We start from the raw sequence: 23,871 nt of genomic DNA on the forward strand, positions 1-23,871 counted from the left end.
CAACAAAACAAGACCCACTGTGAAAAATGTCCTTATTAACTTAACCCCTGTTATCTTCATCTCTGTACATTCTCCAGGTTGACTATGACGCATAACCTTGTTACGTCTATATCCATTACTTTTATTGACTTAGGCCATTTTGGTTTGTTCATCTGTGTGCAGGAAAACAGAGCATGTTCACAAGAATCAGGCTGCCTCCTTATTCAACCTAATTAAATGACCCCTCTAACAATTACACTGTAATGTGTTTAAGAGAATTCAATTTTTCTTGGAAAATGGGGATGCTGTATTTCACATTGACAAATATTTGTTATAGAAGGACATCGTATCACTGTGTGGCTCTGTGTGGCTCTGTGTGTTTGTATTAGCAGACAATCTGATAAAGGGGCTTGGCGGGTGCGCCTAGTAAAATGCACAGGACATTCAGTTACACATCTTCATATCAGAGCCGCGAAAGGGCAAAGGCCTGTTTCACTTAGTATTAGACTTAATCAAGGGAATTAGGAATGCACCTTTACACAAACTCCACATAGACCCATGTATGTCATATAGTGCCGGTGCTCATAGAGCAGGCTTTTAGGCCTGACAGACTGTACCTGGTTCTTGCGGTAGTCCTGCTGAGAGTGACGCAAAACCCGGTAACACAGGCGGCAGATGTGTCTGAAGGGGGCGTGACGCTGGTCAGCCAGCTCCTCCAGTCGCAGCATGGGACCGTCCCCACTGTCTGTGAACGGAGCCTGCAGCAGCTTGAAGATCTGAATGCGTGGATAAGGTTGAGACAGTTGTAAATCATACTGAAGGGAAAGTCAAAAGGACATGCTGATTCAGATAGCAGGTCTGAAGACCGTGCCACTTTGAGTTATGATAAAGAGTTGAGGTTAGTTCAGTGAGGTTCAAACTAGTTCACGTTCAATGGAAAATATAATCCAACAAGTGTGTTCAAAATGTTACTGAATTAAGGTATTACCTGTTTGAGAATATTCTGTTCCCTCATGAGTTTCTGTCGTTCCCTGTTGGGTTTGTTGACCATGATCTCTAGAACGTCCTGTCCATTGTTGGGAATATCCACCACAAAGAACACCAAGTCCTCTAGAAGCTTGGTAACTGCTCTGATTGTACATAGGAAAGAGAGGAACAAAGCAATAACACATGACTACCTTGTTTCCTGTTAGAAATTGAAAATCTGGCACCGCTGTGCATTTTAAATACCTCCTCTCATTCTGTGTGATGGTGCCTTTTTCCAGCTTTCCAGCAATAGAGGCCAGAACTTTACTGGCATCGTTGGCAAAGTCGAGGTCTCTCACTTCAGCCGGGGAGACGGGCACAATGGCAAACGCCTCTTTGTCCTCTTTCAGTGACGAAGTACCGATCTTGAATCAGAAAAGAAATGTACAACTTTGTCATCAATTAGAGTGAGAGGAGAAATTCGGAGTACTTAGATTTGGTCTCTGGGACCACCTGTTTTGATTCTTTCCCCAAATACTCTAGAAACCCATAAAGAAAACTATAATTGTACATTTATTGCGAAAAAAAAACTAGGGATGTCAATTGATTAATTACATGATTGTCAATAGTTAATTGCAATTAAGCGCAAATTAATCACAATTTTTTGATCTGTTCTAAATGTACCTTAAAGGGAGATTGATCAAGTAATTAATACTCTTATCAACATGGGTGTGGGCAAATATGTTTGCTTTATGCAAATGTATGTATATATTTATTATTGGAAATCAATTAACAACACAAAACAATGACAAATATTGTCCAGAAACCCTCACAGGTACTGCATGTAGCATAAAATATATGCTCAAATCATAACATGGCAAACTGCAGCCCAACAGGCAACAACAGCTGTCAGTGTGTCAGTGTGTTGACTTGACTATGACTTGCCCCAAACTGCATGTGATTATCATAAAGTGGGCATGTCTGTAAAGGGGAGACTTGTGGGTACCCATAGAACCCATTTTCATTCACATATCTTGAGGTCAGAGGTCAAGGGATCCCTTTGAAAATGGCCATACCAGTTTTTCCTCGCCAAAATTTAGCATAAGTTTGGAGCGTTATTTAGCCTCCTTTGCGACAAGCTATTGTATGATATCGGTATCTTCTCTAGCATTAAAACTGAGCCCGTTACAACCTAAAAATCACAACTTGTGTTATTGCGTTAAAGAAATTAGTGACACTAAAACTAATTTGCATTAACTTTTACAGCCCTAGAAGAAACATATACAGGGCACTTAATATTCAATTCCAAAACACTTCCATAATTTCACAGCAGGAATGACGGGGGTTGCACAGAAAGTATTTCAGCTGAAAACATTTGGTTTAGATTTTTTATAACTAATGTACAGTCAGTCGTGCCAACAGTTTATTAGACATATACTATTGCATTAGTGCAAATGAAGTGTCACTCACACGCAGCATGACGGGCTTTTCCTCCTCCTTGTCAATCGGTTGGTTGGTGCTGTGAACCCATGTGTTTGTGCAGAGGTGCCTGAGACGCACATAGGAGTTCCTGAAAAACACATGTGAATATATTTGATTGATGATTGCATATTATTTTTGGAGCACAATTACTAGATAGCACATACTGACACTTGAAAAGGTAATATTTGAAATAAAAAACAGCAAACAGACAGCAATATTCTTAGGCATCCCTGAAAATTGTAAATCTGTGGACATTACAGAATCAAATATAAAGCAAAATATGGCTTTCCCTTTTGGATGCCACTATGTTAGATAAAAATGCCTTTCATGGTGACAAGAAATAAACTCCTGGCAACTCCTTTAATGAACTCCTTATAAACTTAAACAAATCAAGTACACAGCAATTATCAACTACTAATAGATTTTTATAAATGAGTTTAAAGTAATAAGAGCATTTCAATGACAAATTGACGTATTTATATGGATCGGTAAACTCAGTCTGATATCCAATTTGTGAATTACATCAGTATCAGAACCCGATACAGATATTGGATCGGATCGATCCTATACATAGGAATAAAATAGGATATCTAAATATCTATATAGAGTATATATAAGATCCTATATTCTATTTCTATGGTCCCATCTCTAACAAAACTGATAAAGTGCCGTCTACGGGGGGGGGGGGGGGGTCTAATGTGCAAGAACACGTGATAAAGGGCCCTCCAAGAGGCCTTCCGATGGAGGAAACATGATGCAGTGCACTTATGGATGCCCTTTCAATGTTCATTATTCTTTTCGCCCCCGCCACTCAAACAGCCTGAGTCCACCACTGTCTGCACTCATAACCGTGTTGTACAACAGGAACACACACATATGGCGAAACCAGGTCTGGCTCTCACTTTTATTAGGCTCATCAACGTTTCATGTTTATCTCTGATAAGAGATCGACCAAATATTTTTTGCTTCCATTGCTTAGAATATTATTTGATTGTACTTTGAATAGTGTTGGGAGTATAGCACAAGTTCATTACTGAAGGTGAGCTTGATTGATACATCAGTCCATCAGTGAGTGTATATGTGAAAGCTAAAGTTCAGGAGCAACATATGCTCAGTACGAGCAACACATGCTTGTATTTTAGTGCTGGGTTGTGATCCAACTTTAGAGGATAATCCTCTTCCTTCAGCTTATTCTAGAGAAATTCATGATATTTCCAGTAAAATAATGTGAGTGAACACACCCAATGCCGGAATAATTTGTCACCAATACAGTAGAAAGTCATCTTCCCCCGCAAACAAGCACAAACACATCTGCTCAAACACAAACACGTTTCCTAACAATTTATTAGTTTGAATAACCTTATCTGCGTCACTAACTATGAAGAAAATCTATACCTGTATGATACCGTTTACTGTGAGTAACAGTAAGTCACACACACTCACAGTATCAAGCATTAACACACACATTCTGTTTCCATGGTTTATTGTTCTGCAAACACGTTAAGATGACTTAATATACCGTGGAAGTCCCCGACTTGTAACCTGCCTGCTGTTTGGTGTTTCAGTGGAAAGAGTGACACACCAGTGAATGGACCATGCTCTTCTCTGTGACACAGGTCTGAGCAGGTCGGAACACTTCAACGGTACTTTAACGGTACTTTAACATTCCTACCTGGGTACCAGCGAGTCCCCCCCTCTTAACGTGGTAGGGTCGAGCTCAAATATGGAAGAGATGTCATTTCCATCAGGCACAGACACGAGGGTGTACATGACTTTGTCCTGGACATTTCTCAAACGGGCCCGTAAGGCTTCTTGCTCCGAGTCCAGCTGGAGGGAAAAGTCAAAACAGAGCATGATTAGAAATTGCCAGCATTACAAAAAATCATTTAATAGATCTATTTTTTCAGCAACTGAGATTATCTGCCACGTTTGTGTCAAGATCGAGAAGAGTGAATCAGTGACAGGGTTAACTACAGTATTACTGTGGGAAGACTTCTAGGAAAATTAAATGCAGTTTGATAAATGCAAAGACCCCTTTTGTCAAAAGAACTATTTTTTTCTTTTGTAAATTGAATTTTTCCAGATAAATGTCTTAAATGAGCCAATAATGGTCGCCAGAAAATACTTATCTAAACGACTTCATCGAATCAGTCAGCGCTTTAAACTGATTTCCAGACCAGGCACAATTAGTAAATAAAATGGATTGGTTTAGACTCAACTGTAAATGAAAATAGAATTTTTCTAGTCATCAGAATAAATTGGGGACTATTTTTCTACTGCTGACTACTTCAGCTCCTATGGGTATAGTTTATAGTTTTGCTTTTAACTGTAGAAGAGAGGCAATAAACTCAGGAGCAGACCAACTGTGAGCTGGTTCACTTGTCACTGCCTGGTCAGCAGATGTGAGCAGCCTCAAGTTGACAGGCAGCTCAGTGAGCTGTGGCAAAGCACCAACCAGAGAGATGCATTCACAGTGAAAGGCTGCCATCTGCTGTCGACTGAGATGTAACACCACCTCATGCTGCAAAAATACATTCAGCCATCTCCTGCTGGATATAGTAACCACTACAGAATCTGCACAGCTTTCATATTTCAAAGGACATTTACCGTCCTTAACTGCACCACTTTCACAGCCTGGAGACCAGGGAAGCTGTCACCTGCTTTCTTTAAAGGTTTGTTTTAAAGTCAGGTGAGTTTTACCAGCGAATACAGTAGTTACTATGGTGGTTACTTGCACTTTACTGACACCTTGGCATTTCAACAGTGGTTAAACATTGTCTGGAGCTGGGCTTGAGGTGTCATAATATTCTATGTAACTTTAACACCTGCCAGCCAATCAGAAACAAGTATTTTCTTGCTTCATAGTATTACATCAACAAGTTAAGTTGGGTAAGCTATTAGACAATAATAGACAAACAATGACAATGTGGCTCACTTACTGAGGAGCGGGACTCCAGGCACTCCTCTTCATAGTCTGGATTCACCTGCAAACATACAAAGCGGTTCACCATTCAATATTGTTTTCTGTATTATCAATATAGCTTAAATGTAACTTCAGTTTGTGTTTCCCTGGTCTTACAGGCTGCTTTATAGTTAAATGACACCATTTTCTGAGTAATCTAAATATCTTCAAAAATACCAATTACAATAGTAATACCTAAAATATAATCAAAATATATATCGAAAGTATTTGATTTTCTCAATGTTGCCTTGTTATTTTTTATTATTGGTACAAAGGGCAGTACAAAAAACAGGAACACAATACACAATATGTACACAATACATAAAAATACACAGAAACAGGACTATAGACGAAACAAGACAGACAAAACAAAGCATAACAAACAAAGACAAAATGCAAAAACAAAACAAAAATAGATATAATAATATTATTTTTATTAGAAATATGCAAACAGTGGTTTCTAAGGATGCTTTTGTAGGGCACACGTGTGTGTGTGTGTGTGTGTGTGTGTACGTGTCTACTTGAAAACTGATGGAGAAAAGAGAGGGAAGCCTGAGCAAATATTACTAATAAAAAATACATAATAATAATAATGAATGTTGCCTTGTTCTTATCACAGTTAGTGTCTGACCTCTGCAGCCAGGTAGTGTCCAGTAGCCAGGTGTTTGAACCTGAACAGGCTGTTCCAGTAGCCCGCCCCCCCTCGACATGGATCATGCTGCACCACCTGATACCAGAGCACACAGAGGGCAGCAACATCTTACACCAATGCAAACAACTTATTTAACAGACGCTGTGGACTGAATTATACGGTATGCTGTAAAGTAAATGATGGGATTTATGGTTTCCCTACAAAACTGGATAAGAAAACACAATTCAGCAAGGCTTACTTTATGTTTACTGCTGGCTACACTTTACTACATTTTAACACACATACAGTTCAGCACATAAGAAAAACCAACTCTAAAAATATTCTTCCTCACCTCTATCTCCCAGAGGGCTTTGCTGCTGGTTGCCGAGGTAGCCGACTGCCGCCCAGTAGTGCGGAGAAAAACATATTGTTTTTTTCTGTGATCATCACAGGTGAGGAATTTCTCCTGCTCTGCATGAAATAACCGCACCACATCGCCCTGGAGAGAAGGGGAAGATTTGTTACTCTCAAAAATATTCTACTTAACCTTAAAACCAAATAATTACTCAAAATAAAAAAAAATTATATTTAACATTTTGTGCCCAAAGCATGTTTCAAATACCACAAGATGCATTCCTTAAATATATATAATAAACCAGAAGCTATTCCAATTCATATTCATGAAACAAATAGGATCTCTTTAGACCTCGCTTGCAACCAATGTGGTGCTCCAAACATCAATTTAATACATTCACACTTTTTTCAAATATTGTGAAGATGCCATTAGACCTACAGTACTGTAGTCATGTCTATTTTGGGTGTGAAAGCTCCTAATGTAGAGCCGTTGAATAACCAATATCTCATCTGTAAGCACATAGTGTACACTGATGATACTGAACTGAAAACAAACAAAGCCACCAGCCCACTCAGCTCTGATAAGGGACATTATACAACACCTCTTGGAAGAAAACGAGAGACGTTTTATACATGTGTGGAAGAAACTTGCAGACTGCTGCTAGTATGATGTCCCCCTTGTTTTCCTTATTCTCTTACTTGACTGTTCATTTATTATATGTGCGTTTATATATCTCTCTCTTTCTTGTATTAGATAGAAATGTGTTAAGTACCCAAATTCCTATAAAAATAGTTTGTAAAAAAGAGTTTTTTTTCTGGTAGCTGCTGTGAGACAAACCCCTTTTAGGATGATCTCCTGATTGTCGCTCCATTTCATAAACAAGACGATCTTCCAGCTGGTGTTACAGTTGACCGAGTTCACCTGAAAAACAAACAATCAGAGTTTGACGTGACTGTAGGTGTAATCTCCTAGCAGCGGTCCTGCGCAGTCAGAGCACTGCAGCAACACTGACAAGGTTAAAAAAGATAGTTTAGAAGGAGACAAAATCATGAGTGATCTTTTTTAAAAAATAGGGTGGGACAACAACAGATCAATGTGTTGTCTTAATAAACAAAACAAGGATTATATTCAACATTAAGTCCACTTCCTGTTTACATGTGCCAAAGCCACGGCAGCAGAAACAGCAGTTTAATAACTTAAATGTTTGTCTATTGCATGTTCTTGTATAGATTATAGAAGAATAATAAGTGTCAAATCCAACTTTGAAAAATGTGTAACTTCCTTCCTTTGTTAAGAGTTGCTACTTGATGTCATAAACATTAATGATTTGTGCTCCCATTCTCACTATTTCACATATCTTTAAACTGCTTGCAGAGTCATAAATAAGGAATAAATGAGTTTGTCTCACTCCTTGTAAACAGAAAAAATTGCACATCTGCTCCATAACAGACCACACTGTCTCTGTGTTTCTGGAAAGCACTTTGATAAAACCTGTTGTTAAGTAGCTGAGAGCAGTCCAGTGTTTATGAAAGAGGAACAGGACAACCCTTCCAAATGCAGTGTCATCTGTAGCCCACTCCTTAACTGTGCTAAAAGCGGAGGGCAGGAAAACAATGCTGTAGTGTTTCACATCAGGCAGCTAATAACCCCAGCAGCGGTTATGAGAAAAAAAGCTATAATTAGATTCCAACACTCCCACAGAAACATCTGAGGAGTGAAGATGAGTTCAGGCAAACCTCGTTGCATCCTGGATTATCCACGAGCTGGTGTGTGCTGGCGTGGAGCGGCTGACCAGCATTCACTGGGTTAAGGACCACTTTGTCCCCGATCACCACCTGCAATCACACGCAAAAACAGACAGGATAGAATATGAAAATGTTAAAACACAGAGGAACAAAGGTTATGCATTGTAACCCTAGCACAAGCAGAGTTAGCTTTGAGTTATTTAAGAAAGTGGAAATCTATCAGGACCATGATGTTTGATCAGAACACTGTGACATAATGCATACAGTGAACTCAATGGGTATCGGCAAATAAGAAGGACTTGAACCGTAGTTTTACTTAACTTATGGAATTTAAGGAAGGTTTTAGTTAAATCATATTTTACTGTATTTAGCATTGTCTACGCTATGAGAGCACAATGTATACAGTACGTCTACCCTGAGTAAAGTGCAACTCAGTAGAGAGCTGCAGGGATGACGTATTTTTATAGGCCAAACAGGAAGTTATTATCGCCCTGGTTCCCTCCACAAAAAGCCAATGTGATTTTTCCATTGGGTTTTGATTTATTGCAGAAAATAAACTCTGTGTCAAACAAATGTTTATGATACTAACACGTTTTTTTCAGCAAGATAATCTTCACAAATGAACAAAACTTCTATGATTTTTTGAAGTGTGAATGCAATCCCCAGAAGTAAAAATCTAACGTTAGGCAATAAACAAACCACACCACGGTCGCATGAGCGCAAGTATACACAACGAGGCTGTAAAGGCGGTCGAGTCGGCGTGATGACGTTTAGTAGACTCATTTAGCCACTTGTTAGCAACCGCCTTTTTTATTTTTAAGACACATAAAAGCTTCAAAGTGGGATATTTACGGTCTTATTTTATATCGTAGAACAAAACGTTAAAATCTCTTAAGCTTATGTGAACCACAGACCTTATTTCAGGCATCTAACTAAAAACCCATTGACTACCAGACGAGGGAACCGAGGTGCTAAAATGCAAATTTCCAGGTTTTAGGACTCATTCCTGCAGCGCTCTATTGCAGCACTGTACTCAACCTTGAATCTCTTACGGGTCAGAGAGCATCAGTATCCATTTGCACATCACTGTCTTCTGTCTATTCTCAGCAGGAAGGGAGTGACTCCAACTTTAGTTTTTGTCCACAGCCTGCTGCTTAGGCCTCGTGCCATACCTAATTTGAGAGGAGTTAACCAGAGAAGCCCGCTCTCTGTTGTGGTTAATTTTGTCCTTGGGCACCGGCCCACTGCTTCCTGCTGCAGGGAAGACGAGCTGGTGCCAACAAGAGCTTTGTGATCAGGTAAACACCAATTGGGTGCTGGCACTGGTCCATCCAGGGATATATGTGATTGGAGAGATGCCTCACATTGAGGCTTAGATAAAGTAGACTTGTGTCTTTGAGGTCTGGACCTTTATTCTGCAGTCTTAACCTTATAATACTGATTAACTGCTGAATATGCAAATGAGCAACTCACATTTAAAGACAGAGAAGTGACATACTGCTACTTTTAAAAAGTACACATATCCTAAAATGTAAAATACGCATCATCCCAGGCATGATTCAGTCCTTTGCTTTGCATGACGTTCACTGACAAACAGCATGGCGTTCCCACAATGCACCACTCCCAAAGACGTGTACACATGATGACTCACACTGTCCCCGATGGAGCGTAGTTTGTAGAAGGGCTGGATGTAGAACCAGGAGCCCTCGTTTCCAGCGATGTCCAACATCACCCTCATGGCGTTCTTCTCTAACAGCGCAGGCAGGCGCTTGTTCACCGTCAGGTATTTGTTGCTCTTCAGGTGGAGGAGCTGAGCAGAAAAACAAGATGAAGTGTAAGATAATACAAGTAAATGCACATGCTGAAATCTGAGGTTAGAAGTGCTTCTAATACTGTACTGATGTACTGACTAGAAGAAAAGCAGCTTGTATTTAAGACACTCCTTGAAATGAACTGCTATTTGTGTTTTTTAATAAGCTAATAATACATACATACAACAGGTAAGAAATCTAAACACGGATGCATGCAGAACTATATTTCTTAAAAAATGTCTTTGCAACTGAATTTTTTTTTTTGTTCTCTTGGCTTGTTTAAATTTTCAAAATCAATCAAACTAGTTGGCTGAAAAATTAGTTTTTCTTATCACACTTTATCTAGTGTTTGGGCACATGATGGAACGACTATTTTTGCAATAACAGTAGCCCCATGTTGGTATCTATGAACTCATAACAAGTTGAATATCAAAGATATGCACACATATGCAGTGTGAAAAAAATATTTCACATGGAAAACATTTAATAGACACAATGTTACCGTTTTTAGAAAAATTCTGACTTTGACTACTAATAAAAATGTGATTTTTCATGTGATCTAAAAATGTCTAAGTTGTTACAAATCTCTAAATAAATGTACATACCAACTACTACTTTAAACTAGATAAAGAAATAAAAAAAATACAATAAAATAGAATTAAAGATATATCTCTTCTGTGCAAATTGAAAGTAAAATATGCATTGTGCAAATTGAAGCAGAATGAGACTTGTGCATTGTTGCCAGATGATAAGTCTCCTCTCCCGGCACAGAGGAGAGTCATTGTGTATTGTAAAAGTATGTCTGTACTAAATTTCAAGACTTTTGACCAATCAGAACAAAAGTGGCATTTTTCCTCAAAAGGTTAATGAACTGTGAATGTCTTCTACATATTTTGTGGTTTATATTATGCATGTGTTCAGTTCATTTATGAGCCTGCTCCCAGCATCCTCTGGTCAGGATGTGCTACGGTATATCTGTATTATATTAATTTGTGGTTCACCTATGACTGCAGGAGGTTGCAGGCCTTATTTTTCATTTTATAATACTAGAACACGCAATGTATGGTTCTTGTTTTCTTTTATTTAAAGGTTCATATTGCTCAACATGTATTTAAGCAAGCTGAGGCGTATTTCAAATTTAAGATAAGAGGTGAGATTAAATCACAACGTTCAAATCAAAAACGTTGTGAAAGTCTAAACATAGTTTATCTGACTAAATACCAAGATGATGATGATTATTTCAGAGGAACAAACCTGAATGACATTCCCGTACTGAATTACTGTTCCAAGCAGCTTTTTGTTTTCAGAGTCATTTTGCTTTTTCTCCAAGTCAGCTGCATGCTGGAAGGCAAGAATGAGATCAAAATCAAGACAGTAAATCTCACACCAACTATCGGCAGCATTGTTCACTGATACCAGTTCTACACAGTAAAGTGGTAAGAAGTAATCTGATTGGTTAGCTGTCAAATTATAGTACTAACAAAGTTGTTAGCCAAAAACGCACGCTTCAACAGAGGGGCTTTAACCGAAAATTCTGGCTCAAATCTCCATGGAAACGCAGGAGAGATTGCAGTATTCCATTTTATGACTGTGTGGTCAGATAGCAGATTGCTTTAAATGGTATTGTATCGCAGCAGAAAGAGAGAAAGGAGAGTGTAGAGGGCAGAAAGGTAGGACAGTAGGAGTGAAATGTCTATAAAAGGACTTTAAGAGCAGGTTTCAAAGTTATTATGTACAGTATATTTTGCGGAGGTAGAGCTTTAAACTGTAGTGCAGAGTGAACACTTCTATACATTCACTGTGCAACTTTGCACCATCTAAACTTGAAGATAAAAACCAAGACTTCTGAAAAAGTTCTGTCCCCGTGTCTTTACCCTGTGCGCCCCAGAGGACAGGTCTGTTTGTGGTGTTACTGGTCTGTAGTGACTGCAGGAAGGCGATCATGTCATCGCATCACTTACATGGAGCTTGTTGAGGAGCACCGTGTCCGTGTTCCCTCCAGGCTTCGCCGCTTTCCAGAACTGCTTCTGGGCCGAGTAGCGGTTCATGGGACACAGTCTGAACAGACAGTCTGGACAGAGAGACAAAGATGCATAGATAGAGATGGATATAAGCACAGAGAAAGAGATGGAGGAAGACGGGCAGATATGCATATAAAGTGGTGCAAACACAGAGAAGGAGAGAGAGAAACACAGACTTTGAACTAAAAATGGCTAAAAATGGTACTGGATTTAAATCAAAAGAAGTGAAAACAAAAAACACAAATAAGGAGAAAATATGTTGATGTGCTGTTGTGAATGAAGCCTGGAAATGTCAGTGCTACAGTGTGGGAGACGGGTCACAGCAACAGCTTAGTTGCTAAAACAAGACGAAACAAGATGTTCAGTAAACACAGATGAAAAACAGACGACAGGCTTAACGTAATAAATGACCCGTCTCTGACATGTCAAGTGATGTATTTCAAAGACCCTAATAACCAAACAACATAAACACACACTATTTCCACATGTGAAAATGTGTCTGTGCTTGCACTTTAAACAGATATTAACTATTCTCCTGAATGGAGATCAGCTTCGTCTGCCTCGGGGAGGAGTGATGAGGGACAGGAAAGCATGTGTGTGTGTGTGTGTGGCCACATTTACAAGTATAGTAATATGAAGTTACATCCTGTGGTTGGACTGAGTGAAAGCACACAATGACCTCTATGTGTGTGTTTTGATGTGACACAGCAATAAGTCGTGGTCAGTCAAAGTGCGTAACCGCAGCAACCGTGAGACGATGCTGTCGTCAGCAGGACTCTGATTGTGCTGCTCATTTGCACATATACCGTAGAAACAAGCCAGCAGGAAAAACGGACCCGAGATTTGCATGTGGAAACAGTCTGAGTGTAACAGAGTTCCTCTTCTGCATCAGGCTGCACAACGACTGCACAACTGAAGCACACAGAGACTTTCACACCGGCTGAGAGTTTAATCAGAGCACAGTAACTACAATGACAATTCTCCCTTCAGAGTTAAACTTCGGCCCATCAGCGACTCCTCCCTCTGAGTCCTGGCTTTCCTCTGATTTCACCTCTCATCAGACCAAAGCTCTCTATTCTGAGACGACGAAAAGAGGAGAAAAAAGAACAATCTGTCCATCCTTCCACCCCATTCTCTCTCTCGCTCTCTAGTTCTCTCTGTCCTCCTGTTATAGCCGCAGTAACATGACCAAATAAGGCCAGCCAAGAGAAGGGGAGTGGGATGACAGAGGGAGAGAGAAGAGGGTGGGGACTCCCTATCTTCCCCCTTCGATATTCTATCATCCCTCCTTCTCCTTTCTGAATTCCTCTAACCGTTTCACTCACACCACTCTCTCCCTCCCAGTTAATGGTCTCTATCTTGCAAATCTTCCTCTCAGCCCCCTCATCAGATAGGGTTTAGTTTGAGCTAAAATATGGTTAGAACAACAGGGAAAAGGAAGTGAAAGAGAAAAGAGGAAGACAGGAAGAGAGTGAAAGAATGTGAGTCAGAGAGAGGGGGCATTAAGAGGTGAAGGAAGAGAACAAGTGGACCTATTTGCTGAATTAAAGCAAGTTTATGTGCATCCCACATATGTCCACACAAGTAGATGAAACTCAAGTAATAATCTCACTGGAACTGGATCAAACTAGCAAATGGAAACGCCAATTAAAAGTGATCACACACAGGGCACGCATCTAAAAAGCGAGCGAGCTTCCCTTTAATTTGGCACAGCCGTTTTTATCACACCCTAAACACACAATCGCAGCTGCAATATGAGCGCAGTGTGAGACAGATGATCGGCCCGCGCTGAACATTTTGCTTTAATCACAGTCAGCTGGGAGAGAAAACATGTCAGATCAGTAATGCTGAAATCTGGGTTGAGAATTCCTTCTGGGATCACTGGGCAGGAGAAGTGGTGGGACGAGACCAGAGGGCAGAAAACTCCAATGATTCATTAACATTCCTCCAACTTAAAAACACAACGTTTACTGCTGGAGCCCCCACCCCGTAAACATCACTTTATTTAGCACTCAATTAACTATTTGAGCTCATAAACAAAGACGATTTTTGATAGGAGCTGCCCAGCGTGCTCTTACAAATGCTAACCTTCAATCATGTACTGTGGTCCTGAGGTATGCATGATGAAAACTGTACACATTACCAGTGCTGTTTGCATGTTTTTGGAGTCAAAGCAAATCAAGTCACAAGTCCTTGAGGCAAAGTCACAAGCATTTTCAGCAAATTGCAAGCTAATGAAAAGTCTTTCAGGCCTCTGAATGCCTACCTATCGAGATGACATGTTAATTTAAAGCTGTGTTTATAGTATTCTTTACAGAGCTGACCTGAGTCCTTTCAATGCATAGGCCTAAAGATAAAGAAGCACTGTGGAAACGGTTGTGTAATGTCTTCTGTGGCTCTGGAGGGAGGGAGAAAATAATCCTGATGATGTCATCATTGAGGTGCTTTATGGGTAGCGTAGCGTCAAATGATTTTGGAACTTGACTCATACTAAGAATGAGAATTTGGGATATCTCGTCTACTGCTACTTTGATTTTGACCATTCTGTTTTTCCACATGTGTCACATAAGACGCCAAACTTAAGAAGTGCAATACCAAACTGCAGGAGTATCCATTTAAAGCAAAAGTTTTCAGTTTTTGGAAATGCACTTATTTGATTCCTTTGCGAAGAGTTAGGTTAAGAAGCCGGCGCAAGATAAGTGTGTCATCACGGCTTACACGTGGTGCGTGAAGGCTCCGCAAGTTGCCACTAATCGATTAGTTGCCAACTATTAAATCAATCGCCAACTATTTTCATATGGACCTATGTGTCTAAAATAAAATAAAGTAAATAAAGCTGATAATTGATTAATCAGTTTGAGCAATTTTTTTAAGGAAAAAAAAGTCAAACTTCTCTGATTCCAGTTTCTTAAATGTGAATATTTTCTGGTTTCTTTACTCCTCTGTGACAGTAAACTGAATATCTTTGAGTTGTGGACAAAACAAGACATTTGAGGACGTCATCTTGGGCTTCGGGAAACACTGATTGACATTTTTCAAAATAATCGTAAGTTGCAGCCCTCCTTTGGACCTTTAAGTCTGAAGTCAGGTCAGCTTTTCAAGGAGTCTCACGTCCTCATTTTTGTGACTTAAGTCTGACTTAAATCGAAGTCTCAAGTCTGTCGGACCCTGTGCTATAGGCCCACATATCATCAAAGTGATGCACAGAAAGTTATGCATGACTAGGCAAGACTTTGATCAATTAGTGGTCAGTATGTGGAATGAACGAATGCAGAGTCGCGCCGAAAGAGTTTCATAATGATAGCATGAGGACACATGTTAAAAAGATGTTGTGCCTTAACAATAATTACCCTTCTTAATCAAACTCACAACAACACTGCTCCCTCACGCACACAGTGCTGAGTAGAGAATAGCTGACTCCGAATTGTGGTAGATGGGGTTAGATTCTGGCACCGCCTTTAAGCATTAACAGAGAACAAGCTTAGTGCTGATTACATGCACGGCAAGTGTGAACATCTCGGTGAGCGTGTTGCTCACCGAGATGTTCACACTTGCATGTTATCAGCACGGATGGTTACGGTTTCTTTTTTCTATGACTGTCCACCTTTTAATATGACAAACTGGTCTGGAAACATGTAATAGCTTATTTGTTTATAGTCCTGAAGATCATCATAATGTGTGAGAGATGAGATGAGAAACAACAAAACAGTTATTAGGCCCATATATAGCATTTATTACATCGCAACTGAAATATAATCATTATTTAACTTCACTGTGCAGAGTGATGTATGTGAAGAGTCTTACACTAAAAGGTTATTTTCACATTCATGTGCAGAAAGAGGAAAGTTTCTCTTTGCTCACCTTAAAGGTATAATATGCAGGAATTTCCTTAAAATCTATGTATAGACTGATACAAAAATATTCCCTCTCAATCATAACATATGACCACTAGAAGTGTGTGGTGGTGTCTGTTTCTACAGAGACCCTGCAGCCCTCTGCCTGTTATGTTCTCTTTTCTTCTTATTTTGCTGTGTTCGGGACGTTTCTGGGCTTCAGCAAAAACATTTTATTTCTCTGATTCACTACTTTGTGGTCACCAACGCCGCTCCCTGTCTTCATTCACTTTATAGCTCGCTCGATAATCGCTGCTCTCTCTTTCTCGCTCGCTCGTTGAGCCGTGGAAGAGGGGGCCAACTTTGAACGCCGTGTGACCGCTGACAACTGTTACATATTATACCTTTAAATCAGAGTTCAAGACATGAACACACAGGCATGATTTGTGACATCACAACTAGTTTAGAAACCAATGACGGTCCAATATGTGACTTACACTGACAACTTGAAGCCTTTAGTGCACATACACTGAGAATGGACTTTTCAGTGAAGTAGGAGACATGTAGGGCTGCAACTAACAATTATTTTCATTGTTGATTATATTCTTGATTAATCGATTAGTTGTTTGGTCTTTAAATATATCAGAAAATGGTGAAAAATGTTGATCAGTGTTTCCGAAAGCCCAAGATGACGTCCTCAAATGTCTTGTTTTGTCCACACCTCAAAAGATATTCAGTTTACTGTCATAGAGGAGTAAAGAAACCAGAAAATATTCACATTTAAGAAGCTGGAATCAGAGAATTTGAACCTTTTTTCTTAAAAAATTACTCAAACCGGTTATCAAAATAGTTGGTGATTAATTTAATAGTTGACAACTAATTGATTAATCGTTTCAGCTCTAGAAACATCTGGTGTCCGGTAGTTAAACTTTTGAAATTAACAATAATTGCATGTTCACAGATCTGGATTTTTCAATGAGAGATTAGTAAATTAAGATTTAATTGAATGTTTAACTGTTTGTGAAAAAACATATGAGACACAAATTAATAACAAGCAAAGTAGTCTTATATATGTTAAAACACGTTTGGATGTAGCTTTAAGTTCATTTTTAGACCTTGCCTAGTGATGTGCTGGTATATCAGTGCTCTGAGTGGTCTTGCACAAGGGCCGCAGATGACTCACCAGAGAGATCACCAACACCGGCTCTTGTTCAGACATGCACAGTTCATCAAAAAGCTAATAAAAAAATCCTGCTGACAAACTTCACCAGATTTAAGAGGATCAAGAGGAAGATCCTTCTAACCATGGCAACAATTAAACATACTGAGAGGAAGTTAAGTCAACAGAGATGATTTACCTCGGAGGCAGTTTGATCAGAGCGTCAGAAGTGCCGCAATAATCTGATACTGTAAAAAGAGCAACAACACACAGGACGGCTTTCAATTAGATCTATTGTGTGACAACAAAGGGTTACATAATTCACAATGACACACAATATTGAGGTCATGTTTTCAAGTGTAGAACAAGTAAAGACCCTGGAATTCAAATTCCCACGTCATCTCATCTACACTGCCATGTCCACATTACAAAGAAGTCATCAGTGTTCAAACACAAGCGGGGAGGCCTGTTTGTACCCCTGTAAGAGATCCAATCTACTCTTCCCTCCAATAATTAGACAACATCAGTCTGGTCAGCGGCCTAGAGAAACACGTTACATAATACTTCTTCTATTCTGTGTTAAATCAACAATATCCTCAATGATCTGGCTTGTATAAACAGCTGTTCGCTCCAAGGTTCTTATCCTGTTGGAGATATTGTAGAGGAAGCAACTAATCACTTGTAGTGCATCTAAGACAATAAATGGGTCTACCGACAACAGCTTCTCCGTTTCCTGCAAGACCTCTTCTCTTTCAATAGACAGGAAAGCGATATATGTGGTTATTAGGAGAGGAAGGGACTAAAGACAGAACTGTTTCTGGTGTTTATCTCAGACAAACCACCCAACTAGTCTGCAGTGTGTCTCTGTCGGCAACAGTAGTTTGAGCTGGACAACAGATAGGTGAAGGCAAAGAGTTAATGCTCCATAGTTTGTTGGGGCTTCTGAGGTTTAAATGGTTGTGTGTACGTGCAAAAGACATTTGAGGAAATTGAGGAAGGAGATGAGATAATAAAGTACAAAAACAAACAACCAAAGAGTTGTAGACGTGTAAAGCCAAAACAAAGGAGATACTATCCACTATAATGGTGTTCACATGCTAGCAATGAAAATGTGAGGATAATAAACAAGCAGAAGAATCAGCTCTTTTTGTTCTGCTGCATTTCTGTATGACCTTGTGTTTAGTGGACTGTTGTAGGGCTGCAGCCAACAATTATTTTCATTGTCGATTTATCTGTCGAATATTTTCTTGATTGATTAATTAGTTGGTTTGTCTATAAATGTCAGAAAATGGTGAAAAATGTCTATCAGTGTTTCCCAAAGCCCAAGATGACGTCCTCAAATGTCTTGTTTTGACCACAACTCAAAGATATTCAGTTTACTGTCATAGAGGAGTAAAGAAACCAGAAAATATTCACATTTAAGAAGCTAGAATCAGAAAATTTTGAATTTCTTTTCGTAAAAAAAAAATACTCAAAATGATTAAAGCTTCAGTAGGCAGTATATTTTTGGCATCATTGGGCAAAATCCCATAATAACCTTTCAGCATATCGTAATTCATGTGCTCTGAGAGAAAACTAGACTTCTGCACCTCATCATGGCTCTGTTTTCAGGCTTTAGAAAATCTAGCCAGTGACGGGAGACTTTGACCAATCACAGGTCATTTCAGAGAGAGAGCGTTCCTATTGGCTGTTCTCCGGTCATGTGACCAGAACTTGGCATACCTTCACCAGATTTCACAATGGCAGCAGCGTCACAAACTTTCTCATTTTACAGCTAAACAGTACACTACAAGATGATTCTGAAAACATTTGAGGCGAGAAATAGTCATTACAGTAACAGAATATTGATTCATAATTGATCAGCGCTGCCTAGTTTGACCGTTTGGTTGGAGTTCGCGAGTGATTGACAGCCGGCTCTCATAGACGGGAGCTGGACAGCAGACCTCAGATCAGCTCTTACTGCTTGTTTTCCTCCGGTGTGGGAAATCTTGCAGATGCCGTTAGGAGCACCGGAGGGCACAGAGGCAGGTGATTTTTTTCAGGTTACCTGTTTCATGCACTACTGTCACGATATAGTGACCGTTTTATAAAAATAACTTTTTTTAATCATATTTGCTCCACTTCAGCTTTAATCGCTTATCAAAATAGTTGGTGATTAATTTAATAGTTGATAATTAATCGATTAATCGCTGCAGCTCTAATCAATATTTTTCCCTTTTCCCTAAAATATTTTGTATATGCATGCAGCCTTAATGTTCAACCACCGTAGATAAACAAAATGAGCCAATCACCAACATTATACATGCATAAAGTTTATATATGTCATTTTTCAGATTTTTGGAGAAAAAGGAACCGACTGCTTTAAACATTTTGCAACAATAAACCACTCAGACAAAGTAATTTTATCAATATATGAACAGCCTGCTGACCACCAACAGAAGCAGAGGATGGTGATTGATGATTCAGTGAAGGAAAATGAAAAGCCGATGACATTTAAACAATGCAGCATCCAATTTACACCGCCACTTCAACACACAACAGAAAGAGCTGCCGTCATAGCAACTTCAAATTAGACAACTGGTCCGACATTCAAACAACCGAGTGTCGAACATCATGAATAATCCAAAAGAGGATTCATTTAAACAACTAATACAAAGTGCGTTCTCTGCCTTAGAAGTGCTGACTGCTGCTCAGTGTACTCTGCTGAACTCTGCAGTAGGTGAGTAGATGTGTGTGTGGTTGTGATGGCATTTCAAATTCTGTCCAGGTGAAATACAAAGCAAGGCTCCTGGTGTCTCAGCGTATGCATACAGACAATATGAGTGAGAGTGCGATTGTGTGGCGGGCGCTTGTGTTTACATTAGGAGGAAATGTTACGCATACCTCAGCAATGACAGTGTAAGGCCCTGCATGTGGACATCATGGCTAGTCTGGCCTGGTGCCCTTATAGCATCCACTAAGGAGGATTATCTCTGCACACATGTGTCCCTCTCAAACAGCTGAGGGGGCCTCCCAAACGAGGAGGACCAGAAGAGTGTTTGCTCTGCCAGAGGAGACCCAGAGGACTCAAATTAGAAGTTCCCAAAGAGGCTTGGAGAGAAAAAGAAAATACAGATATGTAAGCACACTTAGCTAGACTGTGTTTGTGGATGTTTAAACAAGGAAAAACCTGTTTCTTGTTTGATTGTAGTAATCTTTCACACTTCTCAAGGGTCAGCTATGTCAAGTTCCAAGTCCGTAAGGCAAAATACTTGCCCAAAAGTCACATAAATGAGGTTCTCAAAGGCAGCACACTATTTTAATTGTACAGATCACATGAAAAACTGAGACTTCAAAAGTAAGATTTGCTCACATCATACTGTGAGCACCCAATGTATACAATATGTAAACATTTGAAAAATAATTTATCAACCATTCAGTTCAGCAGTATTATATTTTCAAACATCTTACTGATTTATAATTTGAATTAGTTATCAATCTTTGTGATGACTGTAAGACTAACGGTGACAAATCATAGCTCAATACCAGGAGAAGGCATCAACGACAACAGGAGAGACCTTTTTTACAGGCTATTCCATACTACATACTGATTCTAAGCAGGTTTTAGTCCGTAAGTGTTCACACCGGAAAATGACAAAGTTAAGTGTACTTAAAAAAAGACAGTATTCATACTAGAAATGCTTGATTTTTGAGTGTGTTGTTGAAGTACACAGCTGTCCCACAATGCAAAGCACAAAGGAAACAGAGGCACAGTGTTCACAGCTAGTCTGAGAGAGACATTTAGTGCTTTCTTTGTGAAGCTTAACTGGTGGCAGTGTTCTAAAGTACAGCTGCAACGATTTATTTATTAATCGATTAGTTGCCAAATATTAATCACCAACTATGTTGATAATTGATCGATTTGAAAAAAGTAAATTCTCTAATTCCAGCTTCCTAAATGTGATTATGTTCTGGGTTCTTTACTCCTCTATGACAGTAAACTGAATATCTTTGAGTTGTGGACAAAACAAGACAATTTGAGGACGTCATCTTGGGCTTTGGGAAACACTGACATTATCTGACATTTTATAGATCAAACAACTAAATAATCGTTTGTTGCAGCCCTAAATATAAAGTTTGATTAACGTCCAGTGGTGAACATATAGGCCATTTTCACAGCGCTGACTTGTCACAGCATAAAACACAGGTTGCTAATAACATAAATGATGGCTTTGTTCTACTCAAGTGTCCCAGTAAGCCACGACAGTGTGACAGTGAGTCAGCATAAACAATACCAGGACCCTGAAACTGAAGCAGCTGAATAAAATTTCATTATACATTTTAGAATTTACACCTGCGTTTTTTTCCACTGTGACATTGCACAATATCCTCTGTGAAATAAAAGCCTATTGTATGATTTCCTGTGAGTATAAAATAATAAAAGTATGTTGATTTATGGGATACCAACTGCAACAGTATACTATAAAGACTGGAATAGTGAATGCAATTAGTATGGGATTATGCAATTGTGAAACACATTTGACCTCTCATAGTAGGAAAACCACAGGTGGTACTAATGACATGAATGATGGATAGTGCTAGGCATCGGTACTTGATACCTTTAAAGGTGCTCAATACAAAATTCAGAGTATATCTATTGCCTCCACACAGCTCTCAACATGGCGACAGCTGAGCCAGCCACTAACAGCTAATGGTGCTAACAGCGCTGACAGTGCAAACAACAGCAACAGTGTTGAAAAAGCTAACAGTGTTTACCTGGGGGGAAAACCGGAGGGTGGGCGCTACGCTTCCACGACAACACTATCTGTTGGGACGGCGTTATCAGCTGTAACCACCATATACGCTCAGTGCAGAGTTGAGGCCGTGAGCTAGCCAGTGGGACACCCTCACATGTACTAAAAGCATGCACTGCCGGCCTGGCTATGACAACAAAGCAAGGAGAAATTCGGGATTACAACACACACAGGGAGAAAGTGACTTCATTCTCTGCTCAGGTAGACATTACTCCTCTAGTTCTGTACATAGAAAATGGTTGTTTGCTGCTATATCAATGCTCTAAATAAAGTATAGAGAACCTTTAAGGTATCGACCAAAATAACCCAGTACCAAGTAGTATTGAAACTTCTCCAGTCAAACGATACCTTCATTCGATCCTTTTTGTACCCAGATCCAGAAAGAAAAAATACTATTTGTATGCTTCTTTGATTTAATTTGAATGTGTGACTGGCCCACTACCACAGCAGCTACAGCCCACACAGTCTGTGGTTTGGTGAAGTCAAGCGCGTATTTGACAGAGTTGGCAGTTGTCGAGATGCCACCAAAATGGTGTGAAAGTATGGCTATCCTACATGCATGTGGTGTTTTACACATGATGGGAATCAAATGAAGTAGAAAAAAAGGTATCACATGAATGCTAAATAGACTTGCATTTATATAGCGCCTTTCTAGTCTTCCGACCACTCAAAGTGCTTTACACTACTTGTCAGCATTAACCCATTCACACAGACATTCATTCATTCAGACACTGATGGCGGAGGCTGCCATGCAAGGTGCCAACCAGGATCTAATCTAAATACTCAATCACACACCGCTGGCATCGGTATCTAGCTCAAGGACACTTCGGCATGTGGACTGGAGGAGCTGGGAATCGCACCGCCTACCTTCTGATTGGTGAACGGCCCACTCTACCTCTGAGCCAAAGCCGCCCAAATGAAATACTCTATTGTATCGGTGTCACTTTAAGGGTACTGGTATCGTAATTTAATCACTGACACGCAGCCCTAATGATGGCTCTGTTCTATTTAACTGTACCGGTGAGCCAGCATGCACGACACCCTGAAACTGACACAATGGACGGCAGCCATTATTTATATTATCAACTACGCCTGTGTTTGAAGAGTCATAATGTCTATTGACTTGTGAAGTCCTCTGCACGCGGCATGACACACATTCAATAAAAAACAAATGTCCTCTGCCAATACTTATAACATTACTTTCCAGGATCTTTCTTCACCAAAACTCACTTCAGTTACAGTACTGTAATGTAGGTAAATACATCCTCACAAAAGCATAAAAGCCATTTCTCATGCCAAAAAGGGCAATGTCAAAACAAGCTTTTAAAGGGGCACTCCAGCAATTTATTTAGTATATCACTTTCATGAGGTTGCGGCACCAGAGAGACAGATTATTTAAAAAAAGAAAAGTAAGGTCAAAAAGGTCAAACTTCAATTTCCTAAAATTTCCCACAATGCAACTAAAAGCATATTTTCATTGGTTCCTCCCTGGCTGTTAAAGGACGCGTCTGTCAAACTCCACACCTCCACTTTGTGTCTCAGGCTGAGATGACCCTGATGATTATTTTGTCACACTTGATGAAGCTCATTCAGAGCCACAGACATTACACAACAATTTGAACATGCTAGTAGTAGTCCCCATGATAAGTAAACTGACTGACTGACTGAAATGTATGTGTAACATAAAGGGACTTCTAGTTGTCCTTTTCATTATGATCCTATAGAACCAATCTTCACATATTTCTGCCTTCTGGTAGACATCAGAGGCCTCTCACAGTGACATGAAGGCCTCTTCTGGTCAACACCAGCTGACATGGTGAAGGACTTACCAACGTGTTGTAGAGACACATATACAATTACAAAAAAATCTCTCAATAACATTTTTGAGTGTTTTTGTTGCAGATATTGAAAAAAATGTTGGTTTTAAAAAAGCGGATCAAAACTTCTTCTACATATCTACAATATCCTGCAATAATTTCAAATTCGGCAAAGACATTTAGGGTCCTGCAGTGAGTCAGATTTGAGTGCACTGTACCTTGTCGTGAGTTTTATAAGTGAGTCGAGAGAAATCGGCCTGTGAGAGGATGGAAGATCAAACGAGGTGAAGTGATTAGTGAAAGCCTTCCTGTATAAG

General features: G+C 39.6%; 1 protein-coding gene across 7 annotated transcripts in view; it reads right to left on the reverse strand.

Annotated features, from left to right (window-relative positions):
- Positions 1-23,871, reverse strand: part of LOC119495758 (inositol 1,4,5-trisphosphate receptor type 1) — an 85,311-nt gene that overhangs the window by 54,590 nt on the left and 6,850 nt on the right. For all 7 annotated transcript variants that reach the window (XM_037782564.1, XM_037782543.1, XM_037782557.1 and 4 more), the window contains 13 exons: positions 11,893-12,002; positions 11,186-11,272; positions 9,772-9,930; positions 8,112-8,210; positions 7,213-7,296; positions 6,373-6,519; positions 6,021-6,116; positions 5,367-5,411; positions 4,100-4,254; positions 2,416-2,515; positions 1,210-1,370; positions 968-1,109; positions 597-755 (listed from right to left, as the gene is read on the reverse strand). In XM_037782564.1, the coding sequence (XP_037638492.1) occupies positions 597-755; positions 968-1,109; positions 1,210-1,370; positions 2,416-2,515; positions 4,100-4,254; positions 5,367-5,411; positions 6,021-6,116; positions 6,373-6,519; positions 7,213-7,296; positions 8,112-8,210; positions 9,772-9,930; positions 11,186-11,272; positions 11,893-12,002 (1,544 nt within the window). The remainder of the gene's footprint in view (positions 1-596; positions 756-967; positions 1,110-1,209; positions 1,371-2,415; positions 2,516-4,099; positions 4,255-5,366; positions 5,412-6,020; positions 6,117-6,372; positions 6,520-7,212; positions 7,297-8,111; positions 8,211-9,771; positions 9,931-11,185; positions 11,273-11,892; positions 12,003-23,871) is intronic.

This window comes from Sebastes umbrosus, chromosome 1 (genome assembly GCF_015220745.1).
Source record: "Sebastes umbrosus isolate fSebUmb1 chromosome 1, fSebUmb1.pri, whole genome shotgun sequence".
Lineage (NCBI taxonomy): Eukaryota > Metazoa > Chordata > Actinopteri > Perciformes > Sebastidae > Sebastes > Sebastes umbrosus.